Here is a 15,341-nt window from a genome sequence, read left to right on the forward strand (position 1 = left end):
ATATGTGTGTGTATATATATATGTATACCGTATATCATATATAGTTCCTGTTGGTCTGGAGTATTTGCACAGGGCCTGTGTTTGTGGGACCGTACTGCTGAAGCAATGCAGACATGGAGAAAATCTATCTTCTGTTACAGTGTCTGTCTGCTGAAATTCCAAAACTAAATTTTAAATAATGCTGCATCCCCAGGCGATTCGGGAGCCAGTGAACTTTGAAGCCGTTTAAGACTTCAGTCATTTATGCAAATTTCTCGGCTGTGACTGGAAAGCAGAAGAGAGAACTGGATGAGAGCCAGGAACCTAATCTCTTCAGAGTAGAGACAGTTCTCTCACTTCCACTGCAGGCAAACAACTGTTCTTGTTTGATTGTTAGCGAGAGCTGCACTGAGTCAAGTCTCAGGGCGGCCCAGGCTGTTCAGCTTTGTGCTGAGTGGGCTACAGTGTGGGGGCCTCTGTCCTGCGCTGTCATTTTCCTGATCCCCCACCATGCCTCTGGTAAAGTTGTTTTTGTTGCTGCTGCTTCTTATGCTCTCTAGTAAGAACTAGTCATACTCAGAGTGATATGTTTTTTATAGTTTTGGATTACAAACTATAAAAACAAAATATTTGGATTGTTCATTTTCTTTCCACAAGCGACCCCTCTAATGAACAGCGGACTTCTTACTCAGGGTGCCAGGTTCAATTCCTGTGCAATAACCTAGCAACACAGTCTCTAATCAGCACCTGTTTACTGGTTCCACATGTTATTTATTCATCTATCTCATAATCTATTTCAGAGCTGTTAATACTGCTCATGTTGTAATATAATATGTAATAACATTATACTATTTATTCAGCACCCTTTGCACTATGCTCCATTATAAAATGTCATAATTACAGTATAATTTACTCCTGCATACTTTGCACTCTTCATTGCTCTACTGTCTCAACCTGTGTAGTGTGTATACAGTATATGGTAAAAAATCCTCATTTGTGTCCTCATACCTGGCAAATACAGCTGATTCCGTCAAACAATGTTAATGAGGTTAAAGGGTTTTTTAGTTTTTTTTTACCTTAACCAAAGTTTTGCCAGAGAACTACATACACTTTTATACATTGCTTTTAAATGCCTTCTTCAGCCTAAGCAAAGAGCATACATTTGGCTGCTTGACCAGGCCTTGTTGGCTCCTTATAGGTGGTTATGTTTTTGGCTTGGCCTTATTGGCTCAGTCTGTGTGTTTGTCAGCAGGATTACAGAAACACTGCTTGCCCCACTTTTCATGAGAGTTGGTTAAAAGGATGTGCCAAGGAAGACCAAATTACAATTCTGAGCCGATCCGAATCACAAGGTGGGATACGCACATTATTTTTCACTTATGTTGTACATTGCAAGAAAAGGCATTTGCGATGCCTCCATTTGGTATCGGAATAACCAGAAAAATTTGTTCCCGATCATATTTCATTGCTCATCTGATCCTTTTCCTTTGCTCTTCGTTGTCACAAATAAATACTGTTTCCACATTTTGACTTATTGTAAACCTCATGATCACACCAAATTTGTATAAACAATATCCCAACTGAGGTGGAACAGCCGTGGAGCACATGAATGCATCATCAGCCATGACAAGGGTCTGCAGCATGAGTACTTTACATCTAGTAATGAGCAAGCATTGTCTAGAAAAAACACTTCTGGTTTCAACCCCTTGTTTTCACCCCTCACTTTGTCATTGTACACTGTGAAAAACTGCTTTACCAATGGATCACAACCTTTTGGACCACTGTACAGATGGGCTTTCCTTGCATTGTTCTTGATTGGCTGACTTTCTCAAACTCACTCTCTGTGGAAACTCACTGCCCACCAGTGTACCAAAAACATTCAATAACAATGTACAAGGCCGAACCCGGCCCCTCACAAATTTTGATCCGGCCTGCATGTTAATTTAGGTCCACAATAACTTTTGGCAATCCAACCTAAAAAGACGGGAAACGGTTTTCAAACTGCAATTACTCGACACTCAATGCAGAGTTTTGACAGATTTGCCCACCTTTGAGACTCAGAAATTCCTACAGAACCAGAGTCTTTTTACATCCATGCTGTGAAAGAGGTTGCAGGGAGTAGCTGCTTTTAAAATGTAATGTAATGTAGCTATGCTTGATTTGCTAAACTCCATGAGGGCCAAATAACTTTTTTTCTCACTTTTTTTTTTTTGTATAAACCATACTGTAAGTTAGAAGACTATATGAGACATGCAAAAATACAGTCAAAGACATTTGACTTTTTTGTTTAAAGCATGTCCTTAAATTTTACATGGCTGGCCCTTGATGTGATTCACATTTTCTAGTGTGGCCCTTGGTGGCATTGAGTTTGACACCTCTGATCTAGATAGGACAGCCATTCTGTAGATTCCTTGCTATAAAATCAACCAGTAATTATTCAGTAGAAGAGAAGAAGAGAACAAATTAAGACACAACAGTGAAGTAGACAGAGTAGAAATGACTGCTGAAATGACTAAGGTGACGCCTCAGTGACACGGCCAGTCATCACCGGCAGAACAGAGAAGAGCAGAACGTACCCGAGGGTGACAGAGGAGGCGGAGGACAAGAACAGGGTGAGAAAGGATGGAGTTTAAGAGAGAGAGACAGTCAAAGAGGTGGGAAGATGTACACGGTTTCATTCTGTTCTGCAGGAGACAAGAGAGGAGGGATCGGGAGAAAACAGGTGGCGAAGCCCCATGTGAGACTGAAAAACGGGACTTAGAGAAAGAAGGGGGCAGTGATCTTTGTGGTGTTGTTTTGGTTAAAGCGGCTGATGTAGTTGGTCTGTGACAGTTTTAATTAGTGAGGCACAGAGGGGAATTAGGACACAGTGGAGTAGGAACGGTGGGTGGGAGGAAAATGTATTGGTGCTGTATCATGATTATATGAGATAGAGAGATCAGACATGCCCACCCCCTTAGTTTCCAGAAATATTTTTCCTGAGCTTTTCAGCCCGGGGTTATTAAAACTAGCCAAATGAATGTACTGTGGGACAAACCACCGCTTCCTTAAAATCAGAAAATAGTCATGTGAGTTCAGTTCCAGAATTTATGAACTCTCAAAGGAAGTGGGGAAATATTTGTCTTTCACAACAACTTGTCAATTCCTGTCTCATTCTTGTCCTTTTGCAGCGACTTACATGTCTTTGTCCTGGTCAATCTTGAGGTGGGCCCAGACCATCCAGGAGGTTCGTATTACATTAAAGGCCCTGCTTGTAATTGATTTTCCCACAAGAGCAACAAGGTTGTAAGTGAAAATTTTAAAATGTAACATATTTTGTTTGAGTGTTTCGTCTACACTCATCTCACTGGTTTGAAGTAGGGCAGCGCTTGGAGGAAAAAGGAGTTGTCATGTACGTTCATGCACCAATCAAGATATAGCAACATTTGAATCCAATTATGAAGTCCTTAGGTTGTTTGCTTACTCTAGGCCTATGCTACGTTTTTGTCCCTTTTTCAACACCTTTGCTGCTTCTTTTTTTTTCAATGTTTGTCACTTTTTTTATGTTTAACTCTACATAATACTAAATTATTAACTAACTTTTGTTTCACAGTTATTCTTAGATTTTATGGTCAATAAAACTCCTTTATAAGAAATCAACCTAATGTTTGAGTTAAAAAAGCAGAAATTAGGAATTATTTCGACTAAAAGGAAAGGAATGTATGTTGATGGATAATCACAGACTGGAATATGTCAACTTTTACTCAATACTATTTCAAAACCATTTCAGTTTAATTTTTAAATGCTATGAAATTGAATAAGAGACTCCAAAATTAATGAACGTAGAGATTTGTACTTGCCAAAGAGCATTGTGGGGAATTAATCATGTTATCTTGGGTAGTTAAAAAGAACATTGATATAGGAAAACGGGTCAATTTGACCCGAGGACAACATGAAGGTTATGCTCATTTTCAGGTTTGTAATTGCATTTAGAGGTTTAACCAGAATAGGCTTGTGGTTTAATTTTCAAAAAACTCTTGTTGTACTGCACATTGCTGCAGCTTCTCTTTTCACGCTGTGTGCTGAGCTGTCTGTTGTGGCTACAGAGTGAGGACTCTCACTTCTGTTCCATCTTTGTGCGCAGCAAGTACTGCTAGCTTGTCAGTTGCAGAGTATGAGGCTGTGCCATGCTAACAGTTAAGCGAGCATTATAACATGTGTTACAACCCATGCCATTCTTCTGCACTCTGCGGCTGGGACACGATGGAATGTTTTGTGCTCGTCTTTACAGCCAACAACAAAGACTTTCCATGGTGCTTTGACATGGTGTCTCCTAAAGTGGTGCTCGCGAATCGATAACAACATGGCGGATATTCGAGAAGGAACTGCTTTACCTGACGGGTGGAGACCTAGACACTGTACACATTCTCTGATGTGAGGGGGTGGCGGTTGGGAATATTTAAATGTTCCGGCCATTGACGTAGAAAGTCCTGCTGATTTGGACCAGGTCACCCGGAGACTGAAGGCAGGATACATTCAAAAACCCAGAACATGCAAACTTCACACAGGGCCCAAGCCAGAACCCTCTTGCTATGAGGCGCTAGTGCTTACCACTTCTCCACCATGTCGCCCTTAAAAAAATGAAGGAAACACCATAAACACAGCTTTCCGGCACCAAAAGCTTCTGCCAGATTGCTGAGCTCATCTAAAGAGTGCGCGAAAGCCATCCTGGAAAAAGTCTATCAGTCTCCACACAGCTGCCTCTTCAGCAACTCAGTGCCAAACCTCATCCCCATTCGTGAAAATATCTAAGCAGATCTTTGTCTCTGGCCATGGTTTATCTGCACCATGTACCTGTACTTTGAATTCACTGTTATAAGACTGCACGTACTTGAGACTCCCCAAAACATTCCCCAGGTCCAAAGTAACAGCCTGGTAAAATCCCAGAACATAATATAATAATAAAGACTAAAACAGCACCATTTGGCCACATATGAAGAGGGTCGCTTCCCAAATGAAAGAGGAAGGGGAACCAAGTTTCATAAAAATGATTTATTTCAAAATAATTAATTTCTGTTTAAACTGGTTGAACTGTGTTCTTTTTATCTCATTGCAAAAGGTCTAAATTGTGATCAAGTGTTTGGTTTTATTCACTACAACTCTCCAACCCGAAGCTTTGCCTTGAAACACAGCATTGAAGTAAAAAATGCTGAAAAATAAGAGGGGCTTTAAATTAGCTCAGCTTAGCAATTTGCTACTGAAGAATTGTGACCAGACGTGGATTCACCTCTAAAGACAGCTCTGATTTGCACAACAACTTGGAGTACATTCTGCTGTGTAAAATGTCTGAACTATCAGTCATGGTCACGCTGTGTTGACCCACAAACCCATCGAAGTTAGTTCTTCTTTTCTTTCATTGTCCTGCCCATTTTGAATGCTTTTTTTTCTCTTCACCCAATCACTGTCGTTCTCTCCCCGTCTTCCTCTTATTCTCTCTTTTACTTCACAATGCATCTGAGACATCTGTATGCAGATGTGTCCATCCGTCCGCTGTGTGTTTGTGCAGGCAAATGTTTGCACATGTGTGTGTTTGGTGCACTACACCCTCTGTGTCGAGTGTTTTTCTTGCATGCATCTTTACTTCTGTTAAAACGGCAGTGTATTAAAGGGTATTTGTAGGCAGGAACAGGATCACAGTAGAGTTTATGACGTACTCATCTCCTCAGAAATACCAAAATACCAAATGAAATGCAAATATCCTGAAAAACATGCACATATTTTTGGGCTACCTGGTCACCGTCATAAAATGTGGCGAGTCTTGTGCACACAAGCATGTATATTTTGTTAGCATTTATGTGTGTGTGTGTGTGTGTAGGCAGGCACGTGCGTTGATCCCGCTTGTGTGACGCAGTGTCTCCCAGTGGGCCTCTCTACGGCAATCGCTGTGTGTGTGTGTGTGTGTTTGTGTGTGCACACTTGAGCCTTCCAAATGTTCTTGGCTGCAAAGAGATCCAAGTACATGACTCAAACGTCACACCTCTTCTGTTGCTATCTTTCTGTCTCCATCTCATTTACACATAACGTTTTTATTTTCAGCTTATTCTGTCAACAGCAAGCTCTGTTTTCCAGCCCATATTGGCGTCAGTAACTTTTCACCTTTTTCTGTCCTTCTCGCTTTCACACTCACAGTCACACACACATACTGAGTACCAGTGTGTGTTCACTACGGGAGGTCTCTTATACATTATTTGGCATGATCGTGCATGTGTAGTCATAATAACCATCACACACAGTATCCGATTATACCATAGAGATAAAGTGTAGCAACAGTTTAAGCTTCATTTAGTTTCTGTTTGTTGATATTGTACAGGTGGTGCTTTTAATGCATCACAAGCTTGCAAATGTGTCAATACGTATGCATTCATCTGCATAACTTTGAAATAACATGCAAGCATTACACCATCAACCACAGTGCTTCTTGGCTGCACACCAGATCAAAAGTATTTCTCTCGTGTTGGCTTGTTGCAGCAATCAACTGCTGTTGTCTTCTCTTTGTTATAGATAAGATTTAGATTCCTATGGGCTGTGAAGATGAACGAAAGGATACAAATTAAAAAGATGTGTGAACTTTGGGCTTTTTCTTTTAAAGGAAGTGTGATGTGACTACTTAACCAAATGGACATGCAGACAAAATGGGACTATAGATATTGTTTAGTTAACTCTATGAGTGATGATGAAATGTATGAATCAGAAGAGCCTGTCAGCTCACGTTGGAGGTTAAATGTTAGAAACGAAGACAAAGTGTGGAGCTGTAAAGGTGAAGAGCAGAGTACATGACGTCAAGGGCGCTTTTGAGAAAGAGGGTATGTGTGAAAGCAAGAACACAGAGGCCTGGTAACAAAGAAAACATGTCAGATTTGTTGCATAGAAGTCTGAGGGGATGCATGAATTCAACTCCTGAACACGTAACGGGGTGACATCAACAACATGCAAATGCTTGTGTGTGTGTGTGTGTGTGTGTGTGTGTGTGTGTGTGTGTGTTTGTGTGTGTGTGTGTGTGTGTGTGTGTGTGTGTTTGAGAGAGAGAGAAAGAAAGAGAGAGCGATTGGGGCTCAGCAGGTCTCAAGTTGTGTGACAAAGTAGTGACGCATTAGAACAAGCTTGGCAGCAACCAGCCCCCTCCCCTCTGTCTGCTGTGCTCCCTCTCTTCTCATGAATAAACTGGGAATCATTATTATTCATCTATTCAACATACTGTAGCTTCCACAGATATGTTCACATCCCCGCCCGCCGACTGTGTCTGACAGTTGAGCGACATGAGCATCTTCCAATGAAATCGGCACAGTTTACATGTACTCGACGAAGATGGTGCGTCATGGAATACTTCTGCCGCACAAAAGCTTGGACTCCAATTGGAATGAGAAGGATGAGCTGTCTGTGCTTGTTTCATCCTTATTTAGGCATGGCAAGCTGTGATTCCACCTCCGTGTCACATAGTGTGATCTGTGTATGCGTGTGTATGTGTGTGCAGTGTGAGTCTTTTGTATGCACTGTTTGCTCATTCTAGTACAGGTTGTTGGTCAAGGTGAAAATTGCACATAAGTAAGGATTTGGTTCCACATTGTGTACAAAAAGTTTGTACTGAATGTATGCCACCTTGCCTACTAATCTGTAGAGCTGTAAAGATTAATTGATTACTTGTCAACTATTAATTGAATCAATTTGAGTCAAGAAAAATTCACTTAAATGTGAATAGTTTCTTCTCTCCTCTGTGACAGTCAACCGAATATCTTTGGATTATGGACAAAACTAGACATGTGAAGCTGTCTGCTGTGGAGGTTTTACCAGTCTGTGGTTACCAGTGTCGTCTTTTACACTGTGGTGTGCTGGGGGGGCAGCATGTCCAAGAATGACACCTCCAGACTGAACTGATAAGGCGAGCTCTGTGGTCGGCATAAAACTGGACTCACTGGTGACAGTGGCAGAGAGGTGGACACCGGACAAACTGCTGGACATTATTGACAATGTCCCCCAGCAGTCTAGGCCTACAGCAGCGTAACTAAGGGATGGTTCAGGATTCTCCTGAGCCAATCCTAACTAGAAGCTTTATCAAAGAGGAAAGTCTCAAGCATACTCTTAAATGAGGTCTTAAAGGGGTCTGCCTCCTGAACCCAAACTGGAACCTGGTTCCACAGGAGAGGAGCCTGATAGCTGAACGCTCTGACTCCCATTCTACTTTTAGAGAACCACAAGTAACCCTGCATTCCTGGAGCGCAGTGCTCTGGCGGGGTTGTAAGGTACTATGAGCTCTTTAAGATAAGATGGTGTCTGACCATGATGAGCTTTGTAGGTGAGAAGAAAGATTTTAAATTCTATTCTGGATTTTACAGGAAGCCAATGCAGAGAAGCTAAAACAGGGGAGATGGGATCTCTTTTCCTGGTTCCTGTCAGAACAAGTGCTGCAGCATTCTGGATCAGCTGAAGAGTCTTCCTGGACTTTTTCTAGCTGCCTGATAATAAAGAATTGAGGTAGTCCAGCCTAGAAGTAACAAATGCATGGACTAGTTTTTCTGCATCATTTTCAGACAGGATATTCCTGATTTTTGGAATATTACGTAGGTAAAAAAGGCGATCCTTGAAATTGTCATGGGTCCGCTGCTGTCTGTGTCTGTCTTCCCTTTCCCTTGTGTGTCTCTTTGTACGTCTGTCGTCCACAAGAGGTCACCATAGAGGAATCTGGTCCGGAGGCGTGGCCACACTTTGCCATCCGCCTTCCACACAGCTGCAACCCATCCTCATTACTCCAGCTCCACAGCTGCAATCTATCTCCATCATCCCATCTCCCCAGTATATTAACCCGGGCTGACCACCTCTTCAGCGCCAGTTCGTTGCTACCCCTAAGTGGTAACTTGGCCAGTCTTTAGTGCACGTTGCTCACCTGCTATGCTATCGACTAACTTTGTTTTTGTTCTCGTCACAGTGTTTGTATCCCGCCGTTCATGTTGCAGTTTCCCGCCAGACCCTCTCCTTGGAACCTTCATCCATACCTCCACCACCTCTACCTGTACCACGTGTGTTTTTGTTGGATTAAACCTTTTTCTTTACCGTCATCCTCTAGCCTGTGTTGTTTCTGTGTCTGGGTCCAACCCAACCCACTACAGAAATTTGCTTTATGTGGGAATTACACGACATGTCCTGATGAAAGATAACTCCAAGATTAATAACCTGGACACTAAACTGTTAATTTATCATTCATGCTAAAGGTCTTTTTTATAGCTAAAAGTTTATTGTTAATGTTATATTTATACTGTTTTTTCTACTCTGTATTTTGTATACCTCTTTAATTTCTGTTCAAGTGTTTTGTAAGCTGCTGAACTCTGCTGCTGGAAATTCGATTTCTTTGAGTCATCTCAAAAGGATCAATGAAGAGAAGTAAATAAATAAAGTCTAAGTCATCTTGGGCTTTGGAAAACACAGCCTAACAGAGCCGCTAGCATGGCTCTAGACTGGTTCAAATGACTGGCTGTAACTGATGTTGTGTAATGACCCAAATAGGTCTCTCTTGAGAATGAGACCCTGTGTCTCAATGAGCTTACCTGTATAAGTAAATGTTATTTCTATCTAAAGCTAAAACATCTAATATCTACATGTTGTGCTCAACAACGCTAATAATCATTATTATTTAATTACCATCATAGTTGGTGTTGTCTTTTCTTCTTATTACATGACGTCAGCACCTGCAAAAGCAGGTGTTGTTAATGTAATTGGAGCAATGGTCCTTTCACTATGCTTAAACGGTCTGTGAATATGAATTAAGTTTGCATTGCCCGTTTTCATCCCCACCTCCTCTCCATTTTTCTCAGTACAATAGTTGCACAGTTGAGAAAGCTGGACAACTGCCTGGAGGACTTTGTGTGTGTGTGTGTGTGTGTGTGTGTGTTCGCACGCTGTTATTGCTTGTGTTTGACTGGATACTCACTAAGACATAGAATGAAACGCCCACACATGTACATTTTGTTTAAACAAGTATGAATATATTTATCCTTTATGCTGCATTTTTCAACAACACACTTCTTTTTCTATCACAGTAAAAATCAATAACAAATAAGCCACTCATTCACGCCGTTTGGAATTATTACTTTCTTTCTCCAATACAAAACGATGAAGATGCACATTGACAGACTGCACAGGGAAACAAGTGATATAACTGGCACTTTGGTCGACTGACAGTGACCCCACTGTCATGGCCACTGAAGAGCACCCAGTGTGACCCTCCTCCACGAGACTCAATAAGAGACTAATAAACAGTGAGATCACGCCAAATATTTTCCCATAATCATTCTTTTCCATTGACAGAAAATCTCAAAAAGGCAGTCATTTTTCCTGTAACTGTCAACAGATAGTGTGAGATTGCTTCTATTGATGTGCGTGCAAGAGTGTGAGTGTGTGTGTGTGTGTGTGTGTGTGTGTGTGTCTCTCTCTCTCACACTCTCTCTCTCTAAGAAAACCTCCCACTCTTTCACTCCTACTACATCTTGGCCTTGCCCTCGTCTCCTCTATTGGAGCTGGGGGCCCTCTGCTTCTATCCTTTGGCCTTGAGGGACAGTGGATGCTACAGGAAAACGGTGTGCAATTAAAAGTAAGGGGGGAGCACAAATAGAGTATCTTATGCAACGTGGAGACGTGCTTTGAAGAGGGGGGGATTGATATAGGTTGGCTGCTGAATGAGAGAGTGCATCACTATATTTGGTAACGTCCTCCCTTTTTTCCGCACTTCTGCTGCTCGCTCTGAAAATGTTATTCTCCTTATTTTTTAGCAGTCTCAGCATTAAAAGCTGTCATCTAGTGTTTGACTTTTAAGCTCACTCTCCTCTATCGCTTCCCGTTATCTCAATCAGTCTGTCCGCGTGTCAGTGTGTCAGTCCTAAGGTGTCTCCTGCTCTCTGCCGCTCTAACAGTCCCCGCACCCTCCTATTGCTCTCTTAGTGTATTTACAAACCAGCCAATTTGCACATTGTCTGTCCATCTGGCACCGCCCACCAATGAGTCAGTGCAGTGACAAGCCTGCTGACGTATTTGCCTTTTGAAGAGGCGCCAGCTTATGGATCCATTCATCCTCATTTATCCAGACATTCACGGACAGATGTCCATCACAGCCGGAGCTATTCAGAGCGTCACTCGCTGTGCCATCAGATCCATGTGCTCGGCCCTTTCAGTCCCTTTTAGTCACGTTTTGGTTACACAGCGGCAATCTGCTACTTTTTGTGTTTTTAGTTGTTTTGTCACACATTTGCTTTTGCTTCCAACAAAAAATCCTTTTTTTTTAAATAATTTGTAAATACTGCCCCAAAGAAAAAGCATGATTCAGGAAATATTCGGTATAATTTTTTTATCAAGATCTTCAGCATCCAAGTCAACAATCTTTACACAGTATATCAATATGTCACAGAAAGACATCCAAAAACTAAAATATCTGGCTTCCTGACTGGAAGCATTCTCTCCTTGTGGTTGTCTCAAATGACACCACGTTTACAGGAAATGGTGTGATGGTGGTGTGAGCTGGATGGATGGAACTACTGATGAGTGGGTTTATTACTTTGCTCCTACTGCTTCTGCCGCCAGCACTGTCCTTCGCAGTGTCAAACTGCTTTCTCACTGTCTCTTTTCTTATTGCTGCAAGACCACTGTCCCCCTGCTCCCTCCCTTTTTCTCTCTTCCTCTTTTTAATCCTCTTTCGTTGGAAACAACCCTCCCTTCCTCTCTTCTTACTGTCATTTTCCTTGCAACCTTCCTTCTCCGTCTATGTCCCTGCATTTCTCTCTCTTTCTCTTTCTCTCTCTTTTGCTTTCTCTCTCCCTTCCCAGCTTCACAGTATATTGTCTTCTCCTCACTGTCTGCTGGTAATCTCAGCCTCACTGTGCTCAGTCCTGTTGAAGCACTAGCCTTCGCTTCTGGCTGAAGATGAAAATGATTGAAGTGGACCACAGAAATCATCAGATATCACAAAAATACATACCTATTTACATGACACTTTAAGTGACTTTAAGTCATTACTGTGCACTGATTCTAACAGTAGTTGCAGTATTGGTAACAGCCAGTTAATTGGATGCACTAATAAGCAATAGTAGTTATACTGTAACTAAATTGTGGTGACAACGTTGACAACATCATTCACAGCGGCTATCAAATTGCACTGATAATAATGATGGACTCAGCCCTCGTAGCCCTGATTACAGGGAATCATAAAAATGACACCATACAGGTGAGACACAGAAAGCCATACCTGTAGAGTATTCTAGATGTATATGAACTTAGCTAAAGAACTCTTATCAGCCCTGGAAAGTGTTAAGCCCTGTAGGTGGTAGATTCAGAATCTAACCGTCCCCCTATCTCCCTAGCTGTGCCTTGAGAAATGGCTAACAGCAAAGCGGGCAAAGGGGGTGTAGAGTCTAACAGGTAACCTCGCAGCCTTTAAAACAGGCTGGAAGTGGGTAGGGGTAAGGGACTGAGAGTCTAATTCAGCCAAACAGCAGGTGGAGGTTGAGGCATGGGCTGAAAACAGCAAGGACTAGTAGTGAGAGGAAAGAGGGCGATGAGGACGAGGGAGAGGAGGAAGATGGAGGCAGGTCAAACTCAGGTGGACATTCGAGCTCGAAGCATCGCACGGTGACACCTGAGTCCTCGTTGCCGTAGTTTGCCCAGTACTCTTCTGCGTCGAGTTTAGGCAATGCCAGCTCTTCCTCCCCTAACTCGTACTTGACTACTGAGGTGGTTGTGGATGGGCCTTTGCCGTACAAACCAGCTTTGACAGTCTCTGAGGATTTCTCGAAAAGGCCTTTTGTGGATGACTGGGGCTTGTTTTTGTGGAACCACCAGCGAGTTTTGGTGCTGAAGGTGGTGGTGGTGGAGCCAGCAATGGAGCCAGGGTCAGGCAGGGGGCAGAGGGCAAAGTCCATCTCGCGGAGGAAGCGGAGGTCCTGGTTGCGTCGGTTGGAAGGGGAGGCGCAGATCACCTCAGATGAAGAGACGCGGGCCTCGCGAAACCACTCCCACAGGGCACGGGCCTCGCAGCCACAGGACCAGGGATTGGCGTTGAGGCGGAGGAACTCGATGCCCTGCGTGTCCCTGAGGGCCTGGCTGGGCATCTCGGCCAAGGAGTTGTTGAAGAGGAAGAGCATGGTCAGGCGGCCGAGGTCGCGAAAGGCGCGGCGGTTCACCTGCCTGATGCGGTTGTCGTGGAGGAGAAGGCGGTCGAGGTTGACCAGGCCGCGGAACACGTTCTCTGAGAGGGTGCGGATACGGTTGCCATGCAGGAAGAGCTGGCTCAAGTTGATAAGGTCAGAAAAGATGTCGTCCTGCAGGAAGTGAAGATTATTCTCCTGAGGAAGAAAATAAAAGAGGAGAAGGGATTTATCATTGTAAGAACAGACCCAATGAGATTAGTAATAAGTTGTAATTTGGACTTGTGTGATGCTGTGTATGTGTGGGTCGCTGCATGTATGTCTGTATCTGTCTGACTGTGTGTCTGTGTCAGAGTTAACTACATGCATCTCCGGCGCCCCTACCTGCAGGTAGAGGAACTGCAGGCTGTAAAGCTTGTGGAAGATGTCATGGGGCAGGGCAGTGAGCCGGCAGCGGTGCATGTGGAGGCTTTGGAGCTTCTCTAGGCCGCGGAAGGCTCCCCCCTCCAGCCTGTGGAGGTTGGGGTTGTCCCCCAGGTCCAACTCCTCCAAGTCCCTCAGCTCACTGAAGGACCCTGCCTCAATCCACGTGATGTTGTTGGAGTACAGCCACAGGACCTGAGGCCAGAAAATACATCTTTATTCTTCTCTGTGGATATTAATTCACTATAAATGTGGAAAATATTAACAGCAATGCTGAAACAGAACTTTTCTGTTCCTCAAAAAAATTAAAACACAGATTCACACTTCTACTTCCCATCCTCTAAATTGTCCAGACTTTCCGAATCTTACCTGAGTCCCAAAGCCAAAAGAGCCAACTCTAAGCTCCGTGATGCGGTTGTTCTGGAGGAATACACGCTGCGACTCATTGGGCACTCCGACCGGGACGGTGGTGAAGTTCTGCGCCTGGCAGCTCACAGTCATGGGCGTCGGGTAGCACACGCACAGGTGCGGACACGCCGACGCCGGACTAGGCTTGCCGAGGACCAGCCACACCACCAGCCAGAGGGAGAGACCGCCTGGAGGGGAGCAGGGAGAGAAGGAAGTGAGCGGGAGCTGTCCGTGGTTCTGATATCATCTTGTATTACACATCACAACAGCACACTGACTCCAAACCGGTGCATATTCCCTACTTACTAGTTGCATTAGTATTTTAGTTGGATTAACATTTAGAGTATCTCCACTTTACAGCTCTATGTTTCTACGATAAATTAAGTCTACATCTCAGCACTACACAGCGCCGACCATTACGCACAGCCTGAAAAAAAAAGTCAAAACATCGGCTCTTTCTCAGCGTTGTTCAAAGTTCTTCCTATATTCAACTTCACATTCTGCAATCTGACTTATAAGTTATAAAATAGTTCATATTTCGACAGAACTTCAGAGTTTCCTTTTGAATTTGTATCCAATCATCCAATCTTGTATCCATTTTCATATCCATGTTACATTACATTCAAAAAGTAGTCTAACTCAAGCTGCCTTATAAAAACTTAGAAATGGTTGAAAAATAGGTGAAAAGTAGCATTAGCTCTATGTTTGTAGTGTCTATGTATCCAAAACCAGAGAACGCAAAGACAAACTTACTTTTGCAGTTGCGCATGATGGAGCATCGTCGGCTCCGAGTGATCGAAGAGGTGTCCATCCTGAACCAAAGCCCAAAGCGAGTTAGCCTAAGAGGGCGAAGTAAAGCCTGCTATCTCCGCTGATGCCCTGGTTCCCGAGTCGGAGCGACTGAGAGTGTGCCGGTTGATGGCTACCACTGTCCCATATATACTCAAGCATCCCGTTAATGCCTACGGCAGTGGGCACTGAGGAATCTCCTACGTCAAGATACGGGGTCATGAATAAGTGAGGGCGGCAAGAAACGGAAAGGGGAGGGGCCGACCGTAGGGGATTCTCTTTGAGAGTTTGTATGCGCGTAAAGACTGGTTGGAGACGTGCGCTAAGACTCTGAGAGGAGGAGACTTTCTCGACGCACATAGAAAAAAAGGAGGGAGGGAGGGCGAGTGAAAGTAGAAACAGTGAAGGGGGGGGTGCAATGCACGGTGCCCGGTAATGATGACTGGGATATGTGGAGGAGCGGAGAACGGGTAGGAGAAACGCGCACAGCTCGTTTCCTGGCTGGCTCTCTCAGAGACCATTATGGGCTGCTTCCGGCGCGCTGCCGCCACAGAGAGCTACAGATAAGGGCTTAGATGGTTC

The 15,341-nt window shown here is 43.7% G+C and overlaps 1 protein-coding gene and 1 long non-coding RNA gene across 2 annotated transcripts; one reads left to right on the forward strand and one right to left on the reverse strand.

The window, feature by feature from the left end:
* The first annotated feature begins 1,878 nt into the window (after window positions 1-1,878).
* LOC117961386 lies at window positions 1,879-14,511 on the forward strand. Its single transcript, XR_004660396.1, has 3 exons — window positions 1,879-2,059; window positions 3,361-3,365; window positions 14,501-14,511. It is a non-coding gene; the product is annotated as an uncharacterized LOC117961386 (long non-coding RNA).
* On the reverse strand, window positions 10,728-15,029 carry rtn4rl2a (reticulon 4 receptor-like 2 a). The gene is made up of 5 exons (XM_034899990.1): window positions 14,724-15,029; window positions 13,932-14,158; window positions 13,524-13,757; window positions 10,926-13,337; window positions 10,728-10,894 (listed from the first exon to the last, which is right to left on the reverse strand). The coding sequence occupies exons 1-4, from the start codon at window positions 14,779-14,781 to the stop codon at window positions 12,477-12,479; spliced, it is 1,380 nt and encodes a 459-aa protein (XP_034755881.1). The 5' UTR covers window positions 14,782-15,029; the 3' UTR covers window positions 10,728-10,894; window positions 10,926-12,476.
* Between the last annotated feature and the right edge of the window lie 312 nt (window positions 15,030-15,341).

Source organism: Etheostoma cragini, chromosome 2 (assembly GCF_013103735.1).
Source record: "Etheostoma cragini isolate CJK2018 chromosome 2, CSU_Ecrag_1.0, whole genome shotgun sequence".
In the NCBI taxonomy this organism is placed as follows: domain Eukaryota; kingdom Metazoa; phylum Chordata; class Actinopteri; order Perciformes; family Percidae; genus Etheostoma; species Etheostoma cragini.